The 21,884-nt window shown below is 43.0% G+C and overlaps 1 protein-coding gene and 1 pseudogene across 1 annotated transcript; both read left to right on the top strand.

The window, feature by feature from the left end:
• Window positions 1–371: 371 nt before the first annotated feature.
• LOC130022538 (olfactory receptor 7G3-like) lies at window positions 372–6,338 on the top strand. Its single transcript, XM_056113300.1, has 2 exons — window positions 372–493; window positions 5,393–6,338. Exons 1-2 carry the CDS (start codon window positions 372–374, stop codon window positions 6,336–6,338), a joined length of 1,068 nt encoding a protein of 355 aa, XP_055969275.1.
• A 2,887-nt stretch (window positions 6,339–9,225) lies between these two features.
• On the top strand, window positions 9,226–19,615 carry LOC130022537 (olfactory receptor 18-like; annotated as a pseudogene).
• Window positions 19,616–21,884: the final 2,269 nt, after the last annotated feature.

The following is a 21,884-nucleotide window of genomic DNA, read 5'->3' as shown; positions in this document are numbered from 1 at the left end:
TATGACTGAACCCCAACCATAAACAACTTACTGTGTATCGCATGGTGTTAAAATAAAATATTAAAAAATGAAAAGACCCAAAACTGTTCTATTCTATCCTTCACTAGCACAGAATATAAATGTCCAGGTGATCACTTTCAGAGAGAATAAAGTCTCATGCATAATTACGTTGAATTAGCTTCTTGTTTACGACTATTAAGAGGTCCTTGGGGACTGGACTAACAAGAAATACTGGCTTTCACCTTGAGTCCTGTGATTGATCCCCCAAGGCCACGGAGGAGTAATAAGAAGTCAACCCCACAGTCTTAAAGGCTATTTCTCAGTAAGGCTCCTACCTATGCCCCTTTCACCACCATCACCTGTGCGGGTTCATGCCTGACTTGGCCTTCCTCCTCAACCCAAGCACGGAATCTCAGCTCTCATCACTCACGAAGGAGGAGAGAGCCGGCGGTCGAGCTCCAAGCATGAGCCAGCAGAGACCAAGCAGAGACCAGTAAGTAGTGAGGGGGTCCTGGGAGGGGGAGGCTAGTCCTGTCATTTGAGTCCTCTACCTCACAAGCTGGACATGGAGGCAGACATGGGGGTCACCATTTGGATAGTTTCCATGCAGATCAACAGGGATGTCGTATTTGCTTTTCTGCTGGGGAGTTCAGATCTCTCATGAAAACTTCTGCTCTCCTTATCAGAATGTATAGATTCTGTCGACTTTTATAAACAGAAAAATAATCCATTCAAAATCTCTTCCAAGCACACTCAAATGTTCATGAAACTGCTGACATTCGTCATCGTGATAAGGAGAGTAACAATAATATCACAAAATGTTGCGATGGTTTCCTGTAAAGGTCTTTGATGATGATACCGTGAAGTTTTATACTTTTCTTTTGTAAAATCAGCTGCTCGCTGTCAGGAATACATGATCCATTTTCCACTGGAGCATTACAGAGATGAAAAGAGAATATACGACTTTTGACCCAACACCTCCAATGCTTTCTAGGAATGTGAATGTCCAGTGTTTCGTGGTATGAACCATCATGTATTCTTTTGCCAGATCCCAGAATAAAAAACTTGAGACAGAGCCTGGTTGGGCTTGAGCAGGAACTTAAGTTGTGTCCTGACAACTCACATTCCTGTTCCTTCCCCACATCTGTCCAGGTTCAGTGTCTGCAGAAAAACAACTTACTGGGCCTATTAGCAAATCCCCTCCACCTACTCAATGTGAGCGTGGTGCAGTGACCAAGAAAAACCCTCTACTAAGAAACTCTAGCGAACGCAACCGATTTTCATGAGTTCAGAGGAGCAAACATCTTTGATCCTGTGAATTTCTCCATGTTTGTAATTCCCTTTTGTCTAAACACACATAAAAGATTTTCTCATCTCCCTTGGACCCCTTCCCCATCCTGACATGTACCTTGTTCCTGAGGAAGGGGTGTGGTATACTCAGATCTGTAGCCAAGTTTGAGAGCTGATGTTGGTAATGTGGGAGTCAGCTGCTTGGAATCAGCATCTGAAAGTTGGGTGAGGGAAGAGCCCTGGAGAGATGGGGTCTTTAAATCGGGTGTGACTCTGCAGGCAAATAGAGCCATTACTGAGCTCTAAGGCAGGGCACTCAGCTCAGTCATGAAACATTGAGATGGCAGTGGGGGGCTTATCATCTGGGCGGCAAATATATGACAATTTGCTTTGTGTAGAGGTAAAGAAAGCCCACCGGGGGGAAATCTAGGTGAGGTGCTCCATCCGAGGTCAAAGGCATTGCAAGGCTGGCGTATGGCTCCGAGACTGAATTTTCACTATCCACTTCTGGGACTTTGGGAATTCAAGAGGTTATTGCAACGGGGCTTGGAGCAGGAGGATATTCACCTTGTAAAGGCAGGTAGGTTTATCTGTCCCCTAACTAATCTTTAAATAAATTCCATTATTTTTGTTCTACAAATTGTGTCTGTAAATTTGGAGTTGAAATGAGGCATGTGGCATCCCTCGTTTTCAGTTCTTTTGTTTCTCTCCCAGGGTTAGGTTTCTATTCTTTCTTATTCATTTGCTATATATATATCACTGTCACTGTCCTCCCGTTGTTAATCAATTTTCTCCAGCCGCCCCAGTAACATCTCCATCGTGAGACTTGTTGTTACTGTGTTTGGAATATCCAATACGTCATGGGGAGCTTGCTGGGCTTTGCCATGTGGGCGAGATACTCTCGGTAGCTTGCCAGGCTGGAGCAACAGCACAGTGGTAGGGCATTTGCCTTGCACGCAGCCAGCCCGGAGGAGCCAGGTTTGATTCCTCCGCCCCTCTCAGAGAGCCCGGCAAGCTATACATATATATATATATATATATATATATATATATATATATATGGGCTGGAACGATAGCACAGCGGTAGGGCGTTTGCCTTGCACGCAGCCAACATAGCCGACCCGAGTTTGATTCCTCCGCCCCTCTTGGAGAGTCAGGCAAGCTACAGAGAGTATCTCACCAGCACGGCAGAACCTGGCAAGCTACCCGTGATGTATTCGATATGCCAAACACAGTAACAACAAAGTCTCCAATGGAGACATTACTGGACCCGATCGAGCAAATCGATGAACAACGGGAGGACAGTGACAGTGATATATATACATATATATATACATATATATCCATTTTCATCATTTGGTATGTTTGCAAAGAGGATCTCTCTCTTTCCCTCTGTCTCTCTCTCCCTCCTTCCCTCTCTCTGTGTCTCTCTCGCTGTTCCCTCACTAAAATTTACTAATTTATTTCTCCCATGTGCTTCAATGTTAAACACCTTCTCAAGTATAATGTCATTCAGAGGATGTGTCACCTCAGTTTCAATAAGGTTGGAATTGAAACCTTTACTGTGTCCCAACAAGGATCTTGTGTATATAAACTCTAACTCTGAACTTTTCCTGTGACAAAGACATGACAGCTGTATCAGAATGTCAATCCTGTCAATTTTGGTTCTTGTCAAGATAAACAGCCCCACAGTAAGAAGAAAAATGAAGTCCATGTACTCGGAGAGCAAAGCAACTCTTCTAAGAGTTTTTTAATTAACAGAAGCATAGAGAAACTATATGAGTTATCTTTCTTACCTAGTAATGATGTTAAGTTTTCAGAGTGAGATTTTCTGCATAAGTGCATTTGCTCTTGCCATAGACAACAGAAAAGAAGTTCTTTTCTATTTATTCATGTTAATATAGAAATAAGTCACAAATATTTATACAGTTCTAGAGTTCAAATTGACTAGCAACAAAGCACCAATATTAAGATCAATCAGTATAAAATGAATTTTATGTGAAAATTATTATATATCTCATGGGGTTGTAAATTCCTCGTGTGAGAATTTGCAACACTGTAAGTTGTGATTGACCCTTTTGTGTTATTATTTTTTGTAGTTGAGTTTGGCTAGCTTCTGTGTCACTTTCCCATCTCATATGGTGTGCCCAAATGTCAGTATTAAACAATTAGGAGGAGATGCACCACCACTTATGTGTCCTGTCATTTGCTCAGAGACATCAGAATCTATGGTCTGGGCACCAGAGTACCTGAAATTATTCGCAGTTCGGCATCTCTTTAGAGGATTTTAGTGAAGCAGCGAGCTAGTCCTTATAGTGGCTATAGACATGGGGTATGGATGTAGCTGTCAGGGCTTTGGCACAGTGGGTACTTGGTCAACCAGCATCCCAAGGGAGCCCCAGATTTTTCAGCCATGAGGATGATTGTGTCCATGAATTTTAACTTATTGGCTTGCATCTTCTCAGAGATTTAGTTAGATATCAGTAGACACATTCGAAAGGGTTCAAAGTAGGAGGCAACGAATTCTCTAACCAACCACCTTTAGAGGAACATATTTTTTACAGATATATATATAAATATATATACATATATATATATATGAGCACACAGGCTCAACCTTTAACAACATGTTATTGAACTCTTATAGAAGGTTTTAATGGCCCCTGGATGAAATACAACAATCTTTACACTATTTCCTCTAGGGAAACCTTTTTGTAGCATTTTCGGCAGTTTTTCATAGCAAACAATATAAAATATATTATTTTGGCTCTGCTTGGGGTTGGCATTGAAGTTCAGGATGAAAACATCCAATAAATGGTGGTTGGAAGGAGCAATGTTGGTGGCATTGGTATTTGAATATTAAATGTAATCAGATATTGTGAACTACTTTACAAAATCTGTGCTGTCCTGTACTCCCGTTGTACATCGATTTGCTTGTGAGGGCACCAGTAATGTCTCACGACAAATTGTGAGACTTGTTGTTACTGTTTTGGCATATCGAATAGGTCACAGGGAGCTTGCCAGGCTTTGCCGTGCGGGCAAGATACTCTCGGTAGCTTGCCGGGCTCTCCGTGAGGGGCGGAGGAATCGAACCCGGGTCGGCCGCATGCAAGGCAAACACCCTACCCGATGTGCTATCGCTCTCGCTCTGCTTTACAAAATTAAAAAATATATATAGGCAGAGCAGGACAGGTTGATGAGTCAACATCAAAAATAAGTTGTTTAAGTTAAAATATTCTGACCCTTTTCTGTTAAAGAGGCAGGCTGGAGGGTAAGAGGGAACCTAGGGGGCATTAGTGGAAGGAAATTGATACTGGTGGTGGGATACAATTCCCAGTATCCCATATGGTCCCCTGAGCACTGCTCAAAAGTAATTCCTGAGTGCAGAGCCAGGAGTAACCCCTGTGCATCACCGGGTGTGACCCAAAAAGAAAAAGGAAAAAAAACTGCTGAGTAAAAACCTGGAACCACTCGCTTTAGCATATACTATTTATCAGTAAACCATATTGAGGAATATATTGCCCTAAAGTTGAGTAACATAAACTGCTGACTATTTGTGTTTATTAGTTAGAACAATATTTTAGTTTTAAGGATATTAAAAGTAGGTCTAATTCCTCTTGGTCATTCGAATTATATTTGTGTTTTGGGACACACCCCGCAGTTGCTAAAGAACTTCTCCTGACTCAATGCTCAGTGCTCATATTTAGAGGGCTCAGGGGACCATGTGGTGTCAGACACTGAGCCTGGCCCCCTGATGCAAATCATGTAATTCACCGCATTGACCAATATTTGTCCCCAATTTTGCTTACTTTCACAGAGGGGGCAAATCTGAGTACAACTTCAGATTTTGAGAATCTCTAACATTTTCTCATTATCAAAAGTATTTAGCTCAGTTTTTCTTAAATTACAAAATCACAGAAAGATGGAGCTAAAGACCAAAGACTTACAAGAGAATGTTTGTCACAACCAGAAAATAATTCAAAACAAGGTGAGGACATATGTTTAGATACTGTGTTTGTGTACAGCTTACAACCAAAACATAGATACAGTGAGGAGAGATTATTACCTGAATCCATGCTCATGTTCCCCCCCCCCCCCCCAGAAGGTGTCTCTGCTCTGTGGACCCAGGCAATGAAACAGGGATTGTGGAATTCCTCCTCCTGGGGCTCTCAGATGATTCCCAAGTCCAGTCTCTCCTCTTCTGCCTCTTCCTGTCCATGTACCTGGTCACCATCACGGGGAACCTGTTCATCATTCTAGCCGTCAGCTCCAACCCCCACCTGCACACCCCTATGTACTTCTTCCTCTCCATCCTGTCCACGGCTGACATTGGCTTTACCTCCTCCACGATGCCAAAGATGATTTGGTACATTCACACTCAGAGCAGAACCATCTCCCATGCAGGCTGCCTGGTGCAATTGTCATTTTTTTATGGTTTTGGTTGTTTGGACAATGTAGTTCTAGCTGTGATGGCGTATGATCGCTTTGTGGCCATCTGTCACCCATTGCACTATACCGTCATCATGAACCCCCACCTCTGTAGCCGGCTGCTTCTGCTGTCTGTTTGCATCAGTCTGATGGAGTCCCAGGCACATTGTCTGATGATGTCACAGCTCACCTTCTGCACCCACGTGGAAATTCCTCATTTCTTCTGTGACCTTCCTCAACTCCTCAGGAAATCCTGTGGGGATACCTCCATGGACAACATGTTACTCTATTTTATTGTTGCTATTTTTGGTGGAGTGCCAATCTCAGGGATACTGTACTCTTATTCCAGAATTGTGTCCTCTGTTTTGAGAGTCTCATCCACAGGGGGCAGGTCCAAAGCCTTCTCCACCTGTGGCTCTCACTTGACTGTTGTTTGCTTATTTTATGGGACAGGCATTGGAGTGTACCTCAGCTCAACTGTTTCCCAGTCCCCCATGAAGGGAGAAGTGTCTTCTGTGGTCTACACAACCATTGTCCCCATGCTGAACCCCTTCATCTACAGCCTGAGAAACAAGGACATCAAGAGGGCCTTCCAGAAGCTGCTCAGTAGAAGACCCTAATATTAAAGCTTGTATTTCTCTTTTTGACCACAGGACTACAATGACTAAAAAAGAAACCATCTGAATAATCAATTCAATAATCAGAACCCTTATCACTAATTTTGTAATTCACTAATAACTCCTTTCGTCCTATCTGAAAATTGCAAAATTGCTTATTGTAGCTAATCATTTGTAGTTCAGGTAAAGGCAAAGGCCCTCCCGTTGATCGTCGATTTGCTCGAGCGGGTCCAGTAACGTCTCCATTGGAGACTTTGTTGTTACTGTGTCTGGCATATCGAATACTCTCGGTAGCTTGCCGGGCTCTCCGAGAGGGGCGGAGGAATCGAACTCGGGTCGGCCATGTTGGCCGCGTGTAAGGCGAACGCCCTACCCACTGTGCTGGAGCGATAGCACAGCACATTTGTAGTTCAGGTAATATTGTGGAATCATATCCATTATCAATGCTACTGCACAACTGAAATCTTTCATTTCTCAGAATCTACTAGACATCTTTTGAAATGCAGCTTTGTCCTTTAAAACACAAATAGGCATGACATTGTTATCAGCTATTTTTCTGGTCCATGTCTATTTTAATGTGCCTTTACTTTCATTTGATACAGGTTGTGTGAGAAGAAACTCAATAATATTTCTTAATCTCATCTTCATATAGAATAGCTAAGCCTTTGTTGAATATAAACTACCTCTGTTAGAGATCATGAATGACCTCATATGATGAACAAATTTCATACTTCTTGTTCCTTTCTCAAAGATTAACTGTGCATATACCTGAGGTTGTGTTTCGAGACTCTCAATTCTATTTCATTGGTTTGATCATCAGTCCTTCTTCCAGCACCACACCGTTTGGATTACTACAGCTTTATAGTACAATTTGAGGATGAAAGAGAAGTGTCCCATTTTTGTTTCTTCTATGATTGCTTTGACTAATGGGGTGGTGGGGTGTATAGTTTTCAAGGACAGATGACTGCATAAAAAAACTATAGTACACACAAAGGAACACAACTTGGTTCTAGGAAAACATGAAGTCAATAATACAGTGACTAGGGTACTTGCCTTACATACGATCAACCCAGGTTCAATCCCTGGCACTTCATGTGGTCCTGGAGTCCTTCTACAGGTACCTACTGAGTGAATAACCAGAAGGAAATCCTGAGCACTGCTAAGTGTGACCCAAACCCAAACAAAACAAAGGTGAAATCATGCAATTTGATGTTACATGCATGGAACTGGAGAATAGCATGCTGAGTGAAGGTAGTCAGAAAGAGAAGGACATACACCCTCCTATGTGGGATTAAAGGTTGTGACAATGTTTTCTTTTTTTAATAATGTAGGAGTACTACTATTTGTTCAGCCATTGATTAAGCTGATTGAATTGGGCATGAACTCCACATTACATTTTTATTTCATTGTATCACTGTGAGATAGAATTACAATGCTTTCGTGCTTGAGATTCAACTATACAATAATGGAACACCCATCCCTCCACCAGTGCACATTTTCCACCACCGATGTCCCAAGTATCTCACACACACACACACACACACACATACACACACCACATCACAATCCTCACCCTGCCTCCATGGCAGACAATTTCTCCAATACTCTCTCTCTAATTTTGGGCATTATGTTTTGCTCGAATTTTTCCACCACCATTCAAGCCTATCTGCCAGGGGCATACACTAGATAATATATTTTCCATAGCTTATTTTGGATATCATGAGAGCTTTCGCAACCATAATTGTAAATGTAAATTTATAGATTGTTAATAGTTGGGTTCCAGAGACATCTCTGTATGGCACTAATCCATTTTGGGATTCAACTGGGAATTTCTGGACCAGGGCTGTTGGTGTGCTAAGATGGCCTCTGGAGGCAAATTGTATAAAGTCAAATGGATTGGCCCATATAGCTACAGGTGGTCAGTCGTAGAGAAACAAACATACAAGGACCGTCCAAGCTTTACGAAGCCCTGGGAAGCCACAAGAGAACTCACAGGCTGGCCATTTGTTCAATAAAATATCACTTCCCTAGCCTGGATCCCAAGATGTAAGCCATTGTATATATTAACAGAGTCATGGAGGACAGTTACTGAACACATCAAAATGCTGCCGTGGGTACCAGAAGAGGAGAGGAGGGATCTTTCACACAGACAATCGGCGGGTAGTTTAACGAATAGAATAAAGTTGTAATAGTTTACTATTCTAGTTTTGCCTATGTTGCCCTCTATTTCTTAAAACCCAAAAATATTGAAAATTTAAATTTTAAAAAATACATAGTATGAGACTAATACCCAGGGACAATAGAGGACTCGTCCACTTGAAAGCTGGCCACAAGTGGGTGTGGGGGAAGTTAGCTTGGAGAATGAATCACTATGACAGTGATAGTTGAAAGTGATCACTCTGGAAAAGAACTGAGTGCTGAGAGGAGGTATAGTGATTTGCATGACAATGTTTCGGTACCTGTACTGCAAACCATAATGCCCAAAAAGAGAGGGAGAGAGAGAGGAAGAGAGAGAAAAAGAGAAAGAAGAAAAGTGACTGCCTAGATGAAGGCTGGGTTTGGGTTTGGGTTTGGGGCTGGGAGGAAAATGGGGGGGCATTGGTGGTGGGAAATGCACATTGGTGAAGAGACGGTTATTGGAGCATTGTATGACTGAACCCCAACCATGAACAACTTACTGTGTATCTCGTGGTGTTTCGTAAAAAATAAACTAAAATATTATAAAATGAAAAGACCCAAACTGTTTTATTCTGTCCTTCACTGGGCACAGAAATTAAATGCACAGGTGATCACTCTCAGAAGAAAGCTCATGCATAATTACACTCAATTCCCCTCTTCTTTATCAAGAGCCCTCAGAGACTGAACTAACAAGGAAACACCTGCTCTCGCCATGAGTCCTGTGACTGATCCCCCAAGGTCATGGAGCAGTAATAAGGACTCAGCCCTGCAGAGTGGAGGGTATTTCTCAGTGAGGCTCCTACCTGTGTCCCCTTTCACCACAATCTTCACCATCATCGCAGGTTCATGCCTGACTTCGCCTTCTTCTTGTTCTGAGCACAGAGTCATCACTCACGAGGGAGGAGAGAGCCGGGGATCCCAGCTTCAAGCATGAGCCAGCAGAGACCCAGCAGAGACCAGTGAGTGGGGGGGGGGGCGGGGTTCTGGGAGGGGGACACCAGTCCTCACTTTTGTGTCCTCTACCAGACAAGTGGGACATAGAGACATAGACTGGGGCGGGGGGTCACCATGTGCATCATTTTTTTTGCAGACAAAGAGGGAGGTTGTATTTGCTTTCTTGTTTGGGGGGTTCAGTCTCAGGAAAACTTCTGCTCGTCTTATCACCAATTCTAGCTTCTATCTCCTTTGTCTGATGAACAGAAAAATAATCCCTCCAAAATCTCTTGCAAGCACACCCAAATGTTCATGAACCTGCCGAACTCGTCATTGTGATAAGGAGAGTGACAATAACATCACAAAATGTTACGATGGTTTCCTGTGATGGTCCTTGATGATGATACTGTGAAGTTATCCATTTTTCTTTTGTAAAATCAGCCGTGAGCTGGGTAATAAACATGATGCATTTTCCATGGAGCATTTTTTTTATTTTTATTAGTGAAACACCATGAGGTACAGTTGTAGACTTACAATTTTTTGTGCTTGAGTTTCAGTTATACAATGATCAAGTATCCATCCCTCCACCAGTGCCCATTCTCCACCACCACTGATCCCAGTATCCCTCCCACCTCCCCATCCCCCCATCCCTCCCTGCCTCTGTGGCAGGGCATTACCTTTTGTTCTCTCTTCTTTTGGGTGCTGTGGTTTGCAAAAGAGGCATTGAGTGGCAATCATGGAAGCCAGATGCACATGCTGGGGGAAAAGGCAGCTCAGATAGAGAAGGGAGCACCAAATAAAGGGTGTTGAGAGGATCCTCCCAGGATGGGAGATGCACGTTGAAAGTAGACTATAGACAATGGAGCATTTTAGAGTTGAAAAAAGAGTATATGACTTTTCACCCAACACCTCCAATGCTTTCTAAGAATGTGAATACTCCAATGATTCATAGTATAAACCATCCATGTATTCTTTTGCCAATCCCGGAATAGAAAACTTGAGATGGAGCCTGGATGGGTCCAAGCAGGCAACTGATTTGTGTCCTGACAACTCAACGTTCCCTTTACTTCCCCACACCCCTCCAGGTTCAGTGCCTGCAGGAAAACAACTTACTTGTGTCCATTAGGGGTTCCCATCCATCTACACAGTGTAAGCATGGTACAGTGACTAAGACAAACCCTGTCTGAGAAACTCTAGTGCGTTCGACCAGTTTTCAAGAGTTCAGAGGAACACACTTGGGCCATATGCCTTCTGTTTATGGCATATCTTTGTTCCTCTGAATTTCTCCATCTTTGTAATTCCCTTTTGTCTAAACACATGTAGGTTTTCTCACCTCCCTTGGACCCCTTCCCCATCCTGACACGTACCTTGTTCCTGAGGAAGGGGTGTGGGATGCTCAGATCTGTAGCCAAGTTTGAGAGCTGATGTTGGTAATGTGGGAATCAGCTGCTTGGAATTGTCATCTGAAAGTGGGGTGAGGGTAGAGCCCTGGGGAGACAGGGCCTTTAATTTGGAGTGTGACTCTGCAGGCAAATAGAGCCATTACTGAGTTCAAGTGCAGGGCACTCGGCTCGGTCATGAAACATTAAGTTGGCAGTGAGGGAATTAGCATCTGGGTGGCAAATATATGACAACTTGTTTTGTGTAGAGGTAAAGAAAGCTCACCACTGGGGGAAGATCAGGATAAGGTGCTCTGTCCGAGTTCAAAGGCATTGCAAGACTGAATGTGGCTCAGAGACCTGAATGTTCAATGCCCCTATAGTAAACTAAGATGAATAAATTTTTGAAATATATATTAAATATCTATTATGAGAATTAAGGAGTCTGTTACAATGAGGCTCTGAAGCAAGAGAACAATATCCGGGGCTGGAGCAATAGCACAGCGGGTAGGGCGCTTGCCCTGCATGCAGCTGAACTTAGTTCGATTCCCAGCATCCCATATAATCCCCTGAGCACTGGCACGGGTAATTCCTGAGTACAGAAACAGAAGTAACCCCTGCGCATTGCCAGGTGTGACCCAAAAGCAAAAAAAAAAAAAAGAGTATAGTTTCCAATGTAAAGATCAGGTAGGAATATTTGTCTTTTAACTGATGTTTAACTACAGTTAATTTTTTTTAAGCTTGGCGGATTTTATTTATTTATTTTTGGTTTTTGGGTCACACCCAGTGATGCTCAGGGGTTACTCCTGGCTCTGCACTCAGGAATCTCTCCGGGCGGTGCTGGGGGACCATATGGGATGCCGGGGGTCGAACCCAGGTCAGCCGCATGCAAGACAAAGGCCCTACCCGCTGTACTATCGCGCCAGCCCCAATTATTTCTTTTTTAAATTTCTTACCACTATTTTATTTAATTGTGTCACATGTATTTTCTTTTTTTCATTTTTTTTTTATTTTTATTAGTGAAACACCATGAGGTACAGTTGAAGATTTACAAAATTTTTTTGCTTGGGTTTTGATTATACAATGATCAAATACCCATCCCTCCACCAGTGCCCATTTTCCACCACCATGGATCCCAGTATCCCTCCCACCCCCATCCCTCCCATCCCACCCTGCCTCTGTGGCAGCGCATTCCCTTTTGTTCTCTCTCTCCTTTTGGGTGTTGTGGTCTGCAAAAGAGGCATTTAGTGGCAATCATGTTCGGTCCATAGTCTACTTTCAACATGCATCTCCCATCCTGGGAGGATCCTCCAAACACCCTTTATTTGGTGCTCCCTTCTCTATTTGAGCTGCCCTTTCCCCTAGAATGCCCGGCTGTCCTCTAAGCCATGGAGTAATCCTCCTGGTACTGATCTCGGCTATTCTTGGGTATTAATCTCCTATTTTGTTACTTTATGTCCCCCAGATGAATGCAATCTTTTTATGTCTATCCCTCTCTTTCTGACTCATTTCGCTTAGCATAATACTTTCCATGTAGTACCACTTGTATATAAATTTCATAAGTTCATCTTTTCTAACAGCTACATAGTACTCCATTGTGTAGATGTACGAATGTTTCTTTAACCAGTCATCTGTTCTTGGGCACTCAGGTTTTTTCCAGATTCTGGCTATTGTAAAGAGTGCTGTAATGAACAAACAAGTGCAGATGTCACTTCGACTATACATTTTTGCCTCTCTGGGATATATTCCCAAGAGTGCTATTGCTGGGTCAAATGGGAGCCCAATTTCTAATTTTTTGAGAATCCCCCATACTGTTTTCCAAAAGAGGCCCCAATTATTTTTTGTTCTACAGATTGGGTCTGCAAATTTGGAGTTGAAGTGAGGAAGTGGCATCCCTCTGTTTTCAGTTATTTTGTTTTTCTCTCGTCCAGGTTTTGATTCTTTCCTTACCCTTGTTTATATATTTCCATTTTATCATGGGTATGTGTTGTAGGCGGGTCTCTCTCTCTTCTCTTTCTTCTCTCTCTTTCCCTGTGTGTGTCTCTCTCATTCTCTCTCACTCCAATTTACAAATTTATTTCTCCCAGATGCTTGAAATCAGGTTCTTCAGTGGTTAAATACCTTCTCAAGGATAATGTAGTTCAGATGATGTGTCACCTCAGCTTCAATCAGGTTTGAATGGAAACTTTTCCTGCGTCCTAACAAGAATCTTATTTATATAGTACTCCGAATCTAGACTTTTCTTGTGACAAAGCCATGGCAGCAGTATCAGATTGGGTTTGCTAATGTATTGTTCATGTTAATTTAGCTTCTTGTCAAGAAAAATAATGCCACTCTGAGAAGAAAATTGAAGTCCATATACTTGGTGAGCCTTGTAAGCTTCTTTGAATTAGCCGAAGTGTATAGAAATCGAATGGTTTCTCTTTCTTACCGTGGCAATGATGCTAAGGGTTCATAATGGGGTTTTCTGCATCTGTGCATATGCTCTTCGACCAGACCAAGAAAATCTGTTCCTTCAATGAAAATATTTTGACCCTTTTTTGTTAAGGTGGCAGGCTGGAGGGTATGAAGGAACCTGGGGCTATTAGTGGAAGGAAGTTGACATTGGTGGTGGCACCGGTGTTGGAATATTGTATTCTTGAAATGTTACTGTGAGCAAATTTCTAAATTATAGTCACTGTCACTGTCACTGTCCTCCCGTTGTTCATCGATTTGCTAGAGCAGGCCCAGTAACGTCTCCATCGTGACAATTGTTACTGTGTTTGGCATATCAAATATGTCAAGGGCAGCTTGCCAGACTTTGCCATGTGGGCGAGATACTCTCAGTAGCATATTTCTTAATTTTTGAGATGACGTATATACTCAGATGATAATAAAGACTGCTATTTCAATATACTGCAAAATGATCCAATAGAAATACTAGTTAAGTGGAAACACTATAAATAATTTCACATATTTTATTGTCTTGGGCACATTTAAGGTCTATTCTAATAGAATTTTTTCTTTTGGGGATCGATAACATCTGGCAGTGCTCAGGGCTTACTCCTGGCTCTGCACTCCTCACTTCCGGAGGGCTTGGGGAACCACAGTGGGTGTCAGGGATTAAATCAGTTTTGCCATGTGCAAGGCAAGTGCCATCCCTCCCATACTATCACTCCAGCTCCCGTTATAGAATTGTGAAACATAGATTTATAGCAGCTGTAGCATTAACTGAAATCACATGATATAAGACAATCTACGTAACATTTTTCTTCCATCAGAGTCTTTGTGCATTCTTTAAATCTAGCCAGGGGTTGAGCAGATGGAGGGGATTTTGTAATAAGGCTAAACAGTGTTACAGAATAGAGACAGATAATGTAGCAAGACAGTGACAGATAATGTAGCAAGACAGTGTCTTGTCCCTGTGAGGCACTGGTGTGAGCTCCAATGTAGCTTACATAGTTTTGATAGCAACAGAGGGTTGTTCTGTTGCGTAACTCTCATCAGAGATATTTGCTCTCATCAATCACTGCTGAGTGAAGGGCAGGAGCCATAGGACAGCGAGAAAGGTATTTGCCTTGCATGCGGCCAACCCAGGTTCAAAGCCCGGCATCTCGTATTGTACACCGAGCATCACCAGGAGTAATTCCTGAGTGCAGAGCCAGGAGTAACCCCTGAAAGTCATGAGGTGTGCCCCCGCAAAGTAAAAACTACTGAGCAAGAAATTGTAGTCACTCACTCTAGTATATACCTTTTATCAAACCACATCTAAGGAATTAAATTGCCCTGCAGTTGAGTAAAATAAAGTACTGGTTGTAGTGTTCATTGATTAGAATAATATTTTACTTTGTTTGTTTTGGGATCACACCTTGAAGTGCTTAGGGCTGAGTCCTGGCTCTGTGTTCAAGGATCACTCCTGGCAGTCTCAGGGAACCATATGGGATGCAGGGATCAAATCCAGGATGGTCGCGTGGAAGGCAAATGCCCTACTGCTATACTATGTCTTCAAACCCATTTTTTCTGTTATTTTATTTTTATAATTTTTTTCACAATAATTCATTACATTTAAATTTCAAAGACCAATCCCAACACCATTGCACTTCCCACCACCAGATTTTGAATGTTTCCACCCCAAATCCCAAATCGCACCCCCCAAAGTTTGGTACATCAGTGGTGTAGAGTATAAGAGGTCATGCGCTCCAGGAATTCTAAAATTTTTAACTGAATTTTACAGCAGATTCACTCATGGGTGAGGCCTATGTTGCTGTCTTCCAGGAGTTTCATTTCTGAGTCTCCAGATCATGACCGTGGATGAGATTATATGGGGCCTGGGATACTTTTGTGCATGTGACTGCCAAGCTATTGGAAAACTTGGGAGATGGGAGGGGGTGGAGGAGGCCCATTCCTGCTCCAAGTGAGCATGGAGATTTCAGTCACGGGTCCCAAATATCTGGGTTTTTCTACAGGTTCTATCACGGATTAGGCCAGTCCAAGCCTGTGGAGAACGGCCATGAACATGGCGGTGATTGGGTTCTGGGGGGGTTTGGCTGCTGGGGCTCTGTTGGGGCTGGAAAGGAAACTCAAAGGAAACTTCTCCAAGTTGCCGCAATAAAGGCAGCCTCGCGTGGAGTCTGAACATTCTACATTGCTCTCTTCTGGAGGTGCTATTTCTAACTCTCCTTCAACCCCATTTTTAAGGATATTCAGAATATGTCTAATTTTTCTTGTTCATTCAATTTACGTGTTTGTGTTTGACTACACCCCAAGGTTGATAAAGAACTGCTCCTGGCTCAGTGCTCAGTGGACAAATTTGGAGGATCAGAGGACCACGTGGTGTCAGACACTGAGCCTGGCCCCCTGATGCAAATCATGTAATTCAGGGTTTTGACCAATATTTGGCCCCAATTTTGCTTACTTTCAAGGAGGGGACAGATCTTGAGTACAACTTCAGACTTTGGAAATCTTTAACATATTCTCTTTGTCTATGCATTTAGCTCAGTTTTTCTTAAATTACAAAACCACAAAAAGATGGACCAAAGTCAAAGACAAAAGACTGAAGAATGTTTGTTGCGACCGGTAAATAATGCAAAACATGGTGAGGATATTAACTGCTTACAACCAAAATATAGATACAGTGAGGAGAGATTATATAACTGAATCCATGCTCATGTTTTCTCCTAAAGGTGTCTCTGCTCCGTGGACCCACAGAATGGAACGGGGGCAGTGGAATTCCTCCTCCTGGGGCTCTCAGATGATCCACAAGTCCAATATGTCATCTTCTACCTCTTCCTGTCCACGTACCTGGTCACCATCACAGGGAATCTGCTCATCATCCTAGCCATCAGCTCCGACCCCCACCTCCACACGCCCATGTACTTCTTCCTCTCCATCCTGTCCACAGCTGACATTGGCTTTACCTCCACCACTGTGCCAAAGGTGGTTTGGGACATTCACACTCAGAGCAGAACCATCTCCTATGCAGGCTGCCTGATGCAATTGTCTCTTTTTTACCTTTTTGCATGTTTGGACAGTTTGGTTCTCATGGCGATGGCATATGATCGTTTTGTGGCCATCTGCCACCCCCTGCACTACCCCGTCATCATGAACCCCCGCCTCTGTAGCCTGTTACTTCTGGCGTCTGTTTGTATCAGCTTGTTTGACGGCCAGCTACATGTCTTGATGATGTTACAGCTCACCTTCTGCACCCACGTGGAAATTCCTCATTTCTTCTGTGACATTCCTCAACTCCTCAGGCTGTCCTGTGGGGATTCCTCCACAGATAACATATTAATGTATTTTATTGCTGTTATTTTTGGGGGAGTGCCAGTCTCAGGGATCCTGTACTCTTATTCCAGAATCGCGTCCTCTGTTTTGAGAGTCTCTTCCACGGGTGGGAGGTCCAAAGCCTTCTCCACCTGTGGCTCTCACCTGTCCGTTGTTTGCTTATTTTATGGAACAGGCATTGGGGTGTACCTGAGCTCAATCGTCTCCCAATCTCCCAGGAAGGGGGCAGTGTCTTCTGTGGTGTACACAACTATTGTCCCCATGCTGAACCCCTTCATCTACAGCCTGAGAAACAAGGACATCAAGAGGGCTTTCCACAAGCTTTTCAGTAGAAGACCCACATCTTAAGGCTTGTATTTCTCTTTTTGATCACAGGATACAGCAATTAAAAAAATAAACCATCTGAAATCAGTAATCAGGACCCTTGTCACTAAATATGTAATTCTTTAATAGCTCCTTTGTCCTATCTGAAAATTGCAAAATTGCTTAGTGTAGCTAATCATTGGTTGTTCAGGAAAGATTATGGTGTCATATCTATTATAACATTTTTCCTTTGGAGAATCTGGCAGGCTACCAAATGTATCCTGCCCGCACGGCAGAGTCTGGCAAACTGCCCATGTCGTATTCAATATGCCAAATACCGGTAACAATGATGTATCTCATTCTCCTAACCCTTAAAGAGCATTGAAATGGCTCTTTTAAAATCTCAGGGGTAGGAAGAAGGAGACGTAACTGGTGCCTGTTCAAGGCAATCGACGAACAACAGGATGATCGTGATCGTGCTCTATTATTAATGCTGCTGCACAATGGAAATCTTCCATCACTCAGAATCTACTAGACATCTTTTGAGATGCAGAATTGTCCTTTAAAACATAAATAAATAGGCATGAGATTATTATCAGCTAATTTTATGGCCCATGTCTATTTTTATGTGCCTTTGCTCTCATCAAAAATACTGATACACTGTATTGCAGACCATAATGCTCCAAAGTAGAGAGAGAGTATGGGGGAAATTGTCTGCCATGGAAGCAGGGAGAAAGTGGAAAAGGGAGGGGGGGCGGGTATACTGTGGAGATTGGTGAGGGGGAATGTGTGCTGGTGGAGGGATAGGTGTTTGATCATTGTATGAGTGTAACCCAAACATGAAATCATGTAAGTGTATCTCAAGGTGATTCACTGTAGCACTGTCCACCCATTGTTCATTGATTTGCTGGAGCAGGCACCAGTAATGTCTACATTGTGCGACTTGTTGTTACTGTTTTTGGCAGATAGAGTATGCCATGTGGAGCTTACTAGGCTCTGCCTTGGGGGAAGGATACTCTCGGTAGCTTGCAGGGCTCTCTGAGAGGGATGGAGGAATCAAACCCGGGTCGGCCACGTGCAAGGCAAATGCCCTACCCACTCTGCTATCACTCCAGCCCACTTATACATAAGTAAAAACGTAAGTAAAAATAAGGTGATTCAATTTTTAAAAATGCACCTTGTGGGAGCCCTGAACCACTGTAGAGTTATTTGAATTGAGAAACTGTTATAAAAGAGCTATATGTCTCTAACTTAGTCTTTTTCCTTATTTCTCTGCCTGACCTTGAGTGCTCCAGACGCTGTTCTCATATTCTCATTTAAGAAGTGAAAAAGAAAAGAGATACTTTGTTAACAAAATAGGAGACTAACACCCAAGACTAGCCTAGATTAATACCAGGAGGTTTGCTCCATGGCTTGGAGATCTGCCAACATGCTAGGGGAAAAGGGAGCTCAGATAGAGAAGGGAGCACCAAATAAAGGGTGTTGGGAGGATCCTCCCAGGATGGGAGAAACATGCTGAAAGTAGACTATAGACCAAACATGATTGCCACTCAATGCCCCTTTTTCAAACCACAACACCCAAAAGGAGAGAGAGAACAAAAGGGAATGCCCTGCCACAGAGGCAGGGTGGGATGGGGGGAGGGGGGGGAAATCAGGGTTGGGAGAGATACTGGGATCAGTGGTGGTGGAGAATGGGCACTGGTGGAAGGATGGGTACTAGATCACTGTATAACTGAAACCCAAGCACAAAAATTTGTAAGTCTACAACTGTCTCTCATGGTGTTTCACTAATAAAAATTTTTTTAAAAAAATTGAAAAAGAAAAGAGATACTTTGAAACTAACAAAAAACTGATACAGGTTGTGTGAGACACAAAGTCACTTGATCCCTTGATCCCCTGTTATTCATCGATTTACTCGAGAGGGTGCCAATGACGTCTCCATTCATCCCTGTTGCGTGCTAGCGTAGCCCAATATCATCTGTTTGTTTTAGGAACATGCAGAGCCTAAAACCGATCATTCAGGGTCTTGACGAAGAACTCTGACCATCTTGTAGGTGGGCGTCCACGCGATCTTTTGACGTCCCGTGGAATCCAGTCAGTAATGGCTCTAATCCAGCGGTCGTCTGTAAACCTCATTACGTGTCCAGCCCATCTGATTTTTGATGCCTTGGCAAATGAGACAGCATCCCTGATTCTTGAGCGTTGACAGAGATCAGAACTCCGGATTCTATCTCTCATTTGAGTGAAGCGTGATATTCTAAGCTTAGCTCTTTCGATTCCTCTTTGAGAGACCTGAATAGCATTCTCATCCTGTTTTCATAGGGCCCAGGTTTCTGAGGCATATGTTAATGCAGGAAGAACAGTGGAATCGAAGAGATGTGCTCATAGCTGGAGGTTCTTTGTCCTCTTAATTATTTCTTCAACGCTCCTGAAGGCATTCCAAGTGGCTCTCTTCCTCCTCTGCAACTCAAGTGCCAGGTCATTCATCATGTTAATTTCTCGAACTAGGTATATATAACTGTTGCATTCAGAGATGGTGGTTCCGTTGAGAGCGAATGGAGAGTCAGGAACGAGGCTGTTTCTCATAAACATTGTCTTCGTAAGATTCAGCGGTAGTCCGACCTTTCCACACTGACGGTCGAAGTCGGTCAGCATTTGTGCCGCTTGGCTGATGTTTGGTGTTATTAGAACGATGTCATCAGCAAAGCGGAGGTCGTGTAGTTGCCGACCCTCTATCTTCACTCCCATTTCTTCCCATTCCAGTTGTCGCATGATGTTCTCGAGGGTGGCACTGAAGAGTTTTGGTGAAATGGTATCACCCTGCCGAACCCCTCTCTTGATATGGATGATTACTTCTTTGTAGAATGGTGAGATCCTGGTAGTGAATCCATAATAGAGCTCATGGAGGATCCTGATGTATTGAGTTTGTACGCCCTGATTGGCTAGGGCTTCTATGACCGTTTCCGTCTCAACAGAATCAAAGGCCTTCTTTAAATCAATGAGCATTAGACAGAGCAGCATCTTGAACTCCTGAGAAACCTCAATGAGCTTAGTAATCGTGTGGAGACAGACAGTAATGTTTCTTAATCTAATCTTCATGTAAAATAGCTAAACTTTTGTTGAATATAAACTACCTCTTTAGAGATAGTGAATGACCACATATGAAAAACAAATATCATACTCTTCTGCCTTTTTCAAATATGAACTGTACATATACCTGAGGTTGTGTCTCAAGACTCTCAGTTCTATCCCATATCAGTCCTTCTTCCAGAACCACACTCTTTGGATTAGTACAATTTTAAAGTATCATTTGAGGATAAAGAAGAACCGTTCCGTTTTCTTTTCCTCCAGGATTGCTTTGACTATTGAGATGGTAGTCAAAACTAGTAAGTAAGTAAGTAAGTAAGTAAGTAAAGGCCCTCCCATTGATCATCGATTTGCTCGAGCGGGCCCAGTAACGTCTCCATTGGTCAAAACTAAAATGTATAAATTTCCAAGGACAGATGACTGCATAAAGAAACTACAGTACACACAATGGAATGCTACTTGGTCCTAAAAACGGTGAACTCGATAGTACAGTGACTCGGGCACATGCCTTGCATACGATCACCCCAGGTTCAATCCCTGGAGCTTCATGTGGTCCTGGAGTCCTTCTACAGGTTTCCACTAAGTGAAGAACCAGAAGGAAGTCCTGAGCACTGCTAAGTGTGACCCAAAACCCAAACAAAACAAAGGTGAAATCATGCAATTTGATGCTACATTCATGGATCTAGAGAGTACCATGCTGAGTCAAGGTAGTCAGAAAGAGAAGAACAGGCACTCTCCTATGTGGGATTAAAGGTTGTGACAATGTTTTCTTATAAAGTCAAATGGATTGGCACTGTCAACCTTTGGCTAGAGGTGGTTGGTTGTAGAGAAACAAACACACAAGGACTGCCCAAGCTCTTGGGTGGCCTGGGCAACTGCAGGATAACTCACAGGCTGGCCATTTGTTCAATAAAATATCGCTTCTCCAGCCTGGCTCCCAAGATGTAAGCCATTGTTTAAATTGACAGAGTCATGAAGGACAGTTGGTGAACACATCAACATGCTGCCATGGATACCAGAGGGGAGAGGCTGGATCTATCACACAAATAATCAGTGGGCAGTCTAACCGAGTAAAGTTGTAATAGTTCCCTATTCTAGTTTTGTCTATGTTGCCCTCTATAACTACTCAAAAATATTAAAAATTTAAATTAAAAATTACATAGTATGATACTAATACTCAGGGACATTGGAAACAAGGCCCAGGAGGATTCGTCCACTTGGAAGCTGCCCAAAGGTGGGTGTGGGGGCAGTTAGGACAGAGAATGAACCACTATGACAATGATAGTTGAAAATGATCACGACGGACAAGAACTGAGAGAGAGAGAGAGAGAGAGAGAGAGAGAGAGAGAGAGAAGAAAATTGACCGCCTAGATGAAGGCTGGGATGGGGTTTGGTGATGGAAGGAGGGAAACTGGGGACATCAGTGGTGGGAAATGCACATTGGTGAAGAGACCGGTATTGTAACATTGTATGACTGAACTCCATCCATGAACAACTTACTGTGTGTCTCATGGTTTTTCATTTAAAAAAAAAGTAAAATATTAAAAAATGAAAAGACCCAAAACTCTTTTATACTGTCCTTGAACTGGGCACAGAATCTAAATGTCCAGGTGATCATTCTCAGAGAGAAGAAAGGCTCATGCATAATTACATTCAATTCCCCTCTTCATCACAATTAAGAGGCCCTCAGGGACTGGACTAACAAGAAGCACTGGCTCTCACGTTGAGTCCTGTGATTGATCCCCCAAGGCCTTAGAGGAGTAATAAGGACTCAGCCTGGCAATCTGGAGAGTATTTCTCAGGAAGGCTCCTACCTTTGTCCCTTTCACCACCATCACCTGTACCAGTTCATGCCTGACTTCGCCTCCCTCACCGTCCTGAGCACCGAGTCTGAGATCTCATCACT

This window comes from Sorex fumeus, unplaced genomic scaffold (genome assembly GCF_029834395.1).
Source record: "Sorex fumeus unplaced genomic scaffold, SorFum_2.1 ptg000019l, whole genome shotgun sequence".
NCBI classification, from domain to species: domain Eukaryota; kingdom Metazoa; phylum Chordata; class Mammalia; order Eulipotyphla; family Soricidae; genus Sorex; species Sorex fumeus.
The sequence above is the reverse complement of the archived record's forward strand: the minus strand, read 5'-3'. Positions and strand labels throughout refer to the sequence as shown.

Excerpts from the sequence above, each read along its gene's own strand:
- LOC130022538 (XM_056113300.1), top strand. The coding sequence starts at position 372 with ATGCCTGACTTGGCCTTCCTCCTCAACCCAAGCACGGAATCTCAGCTC. Across the intron at positions 494-5,392 it reads CAGAGACCAAGCAGAGACCA|AAGGTGTCTCTGCTCTGTGG; the intron begins GTAAGTAGTGAG and ends CCCCCCCCCCAG.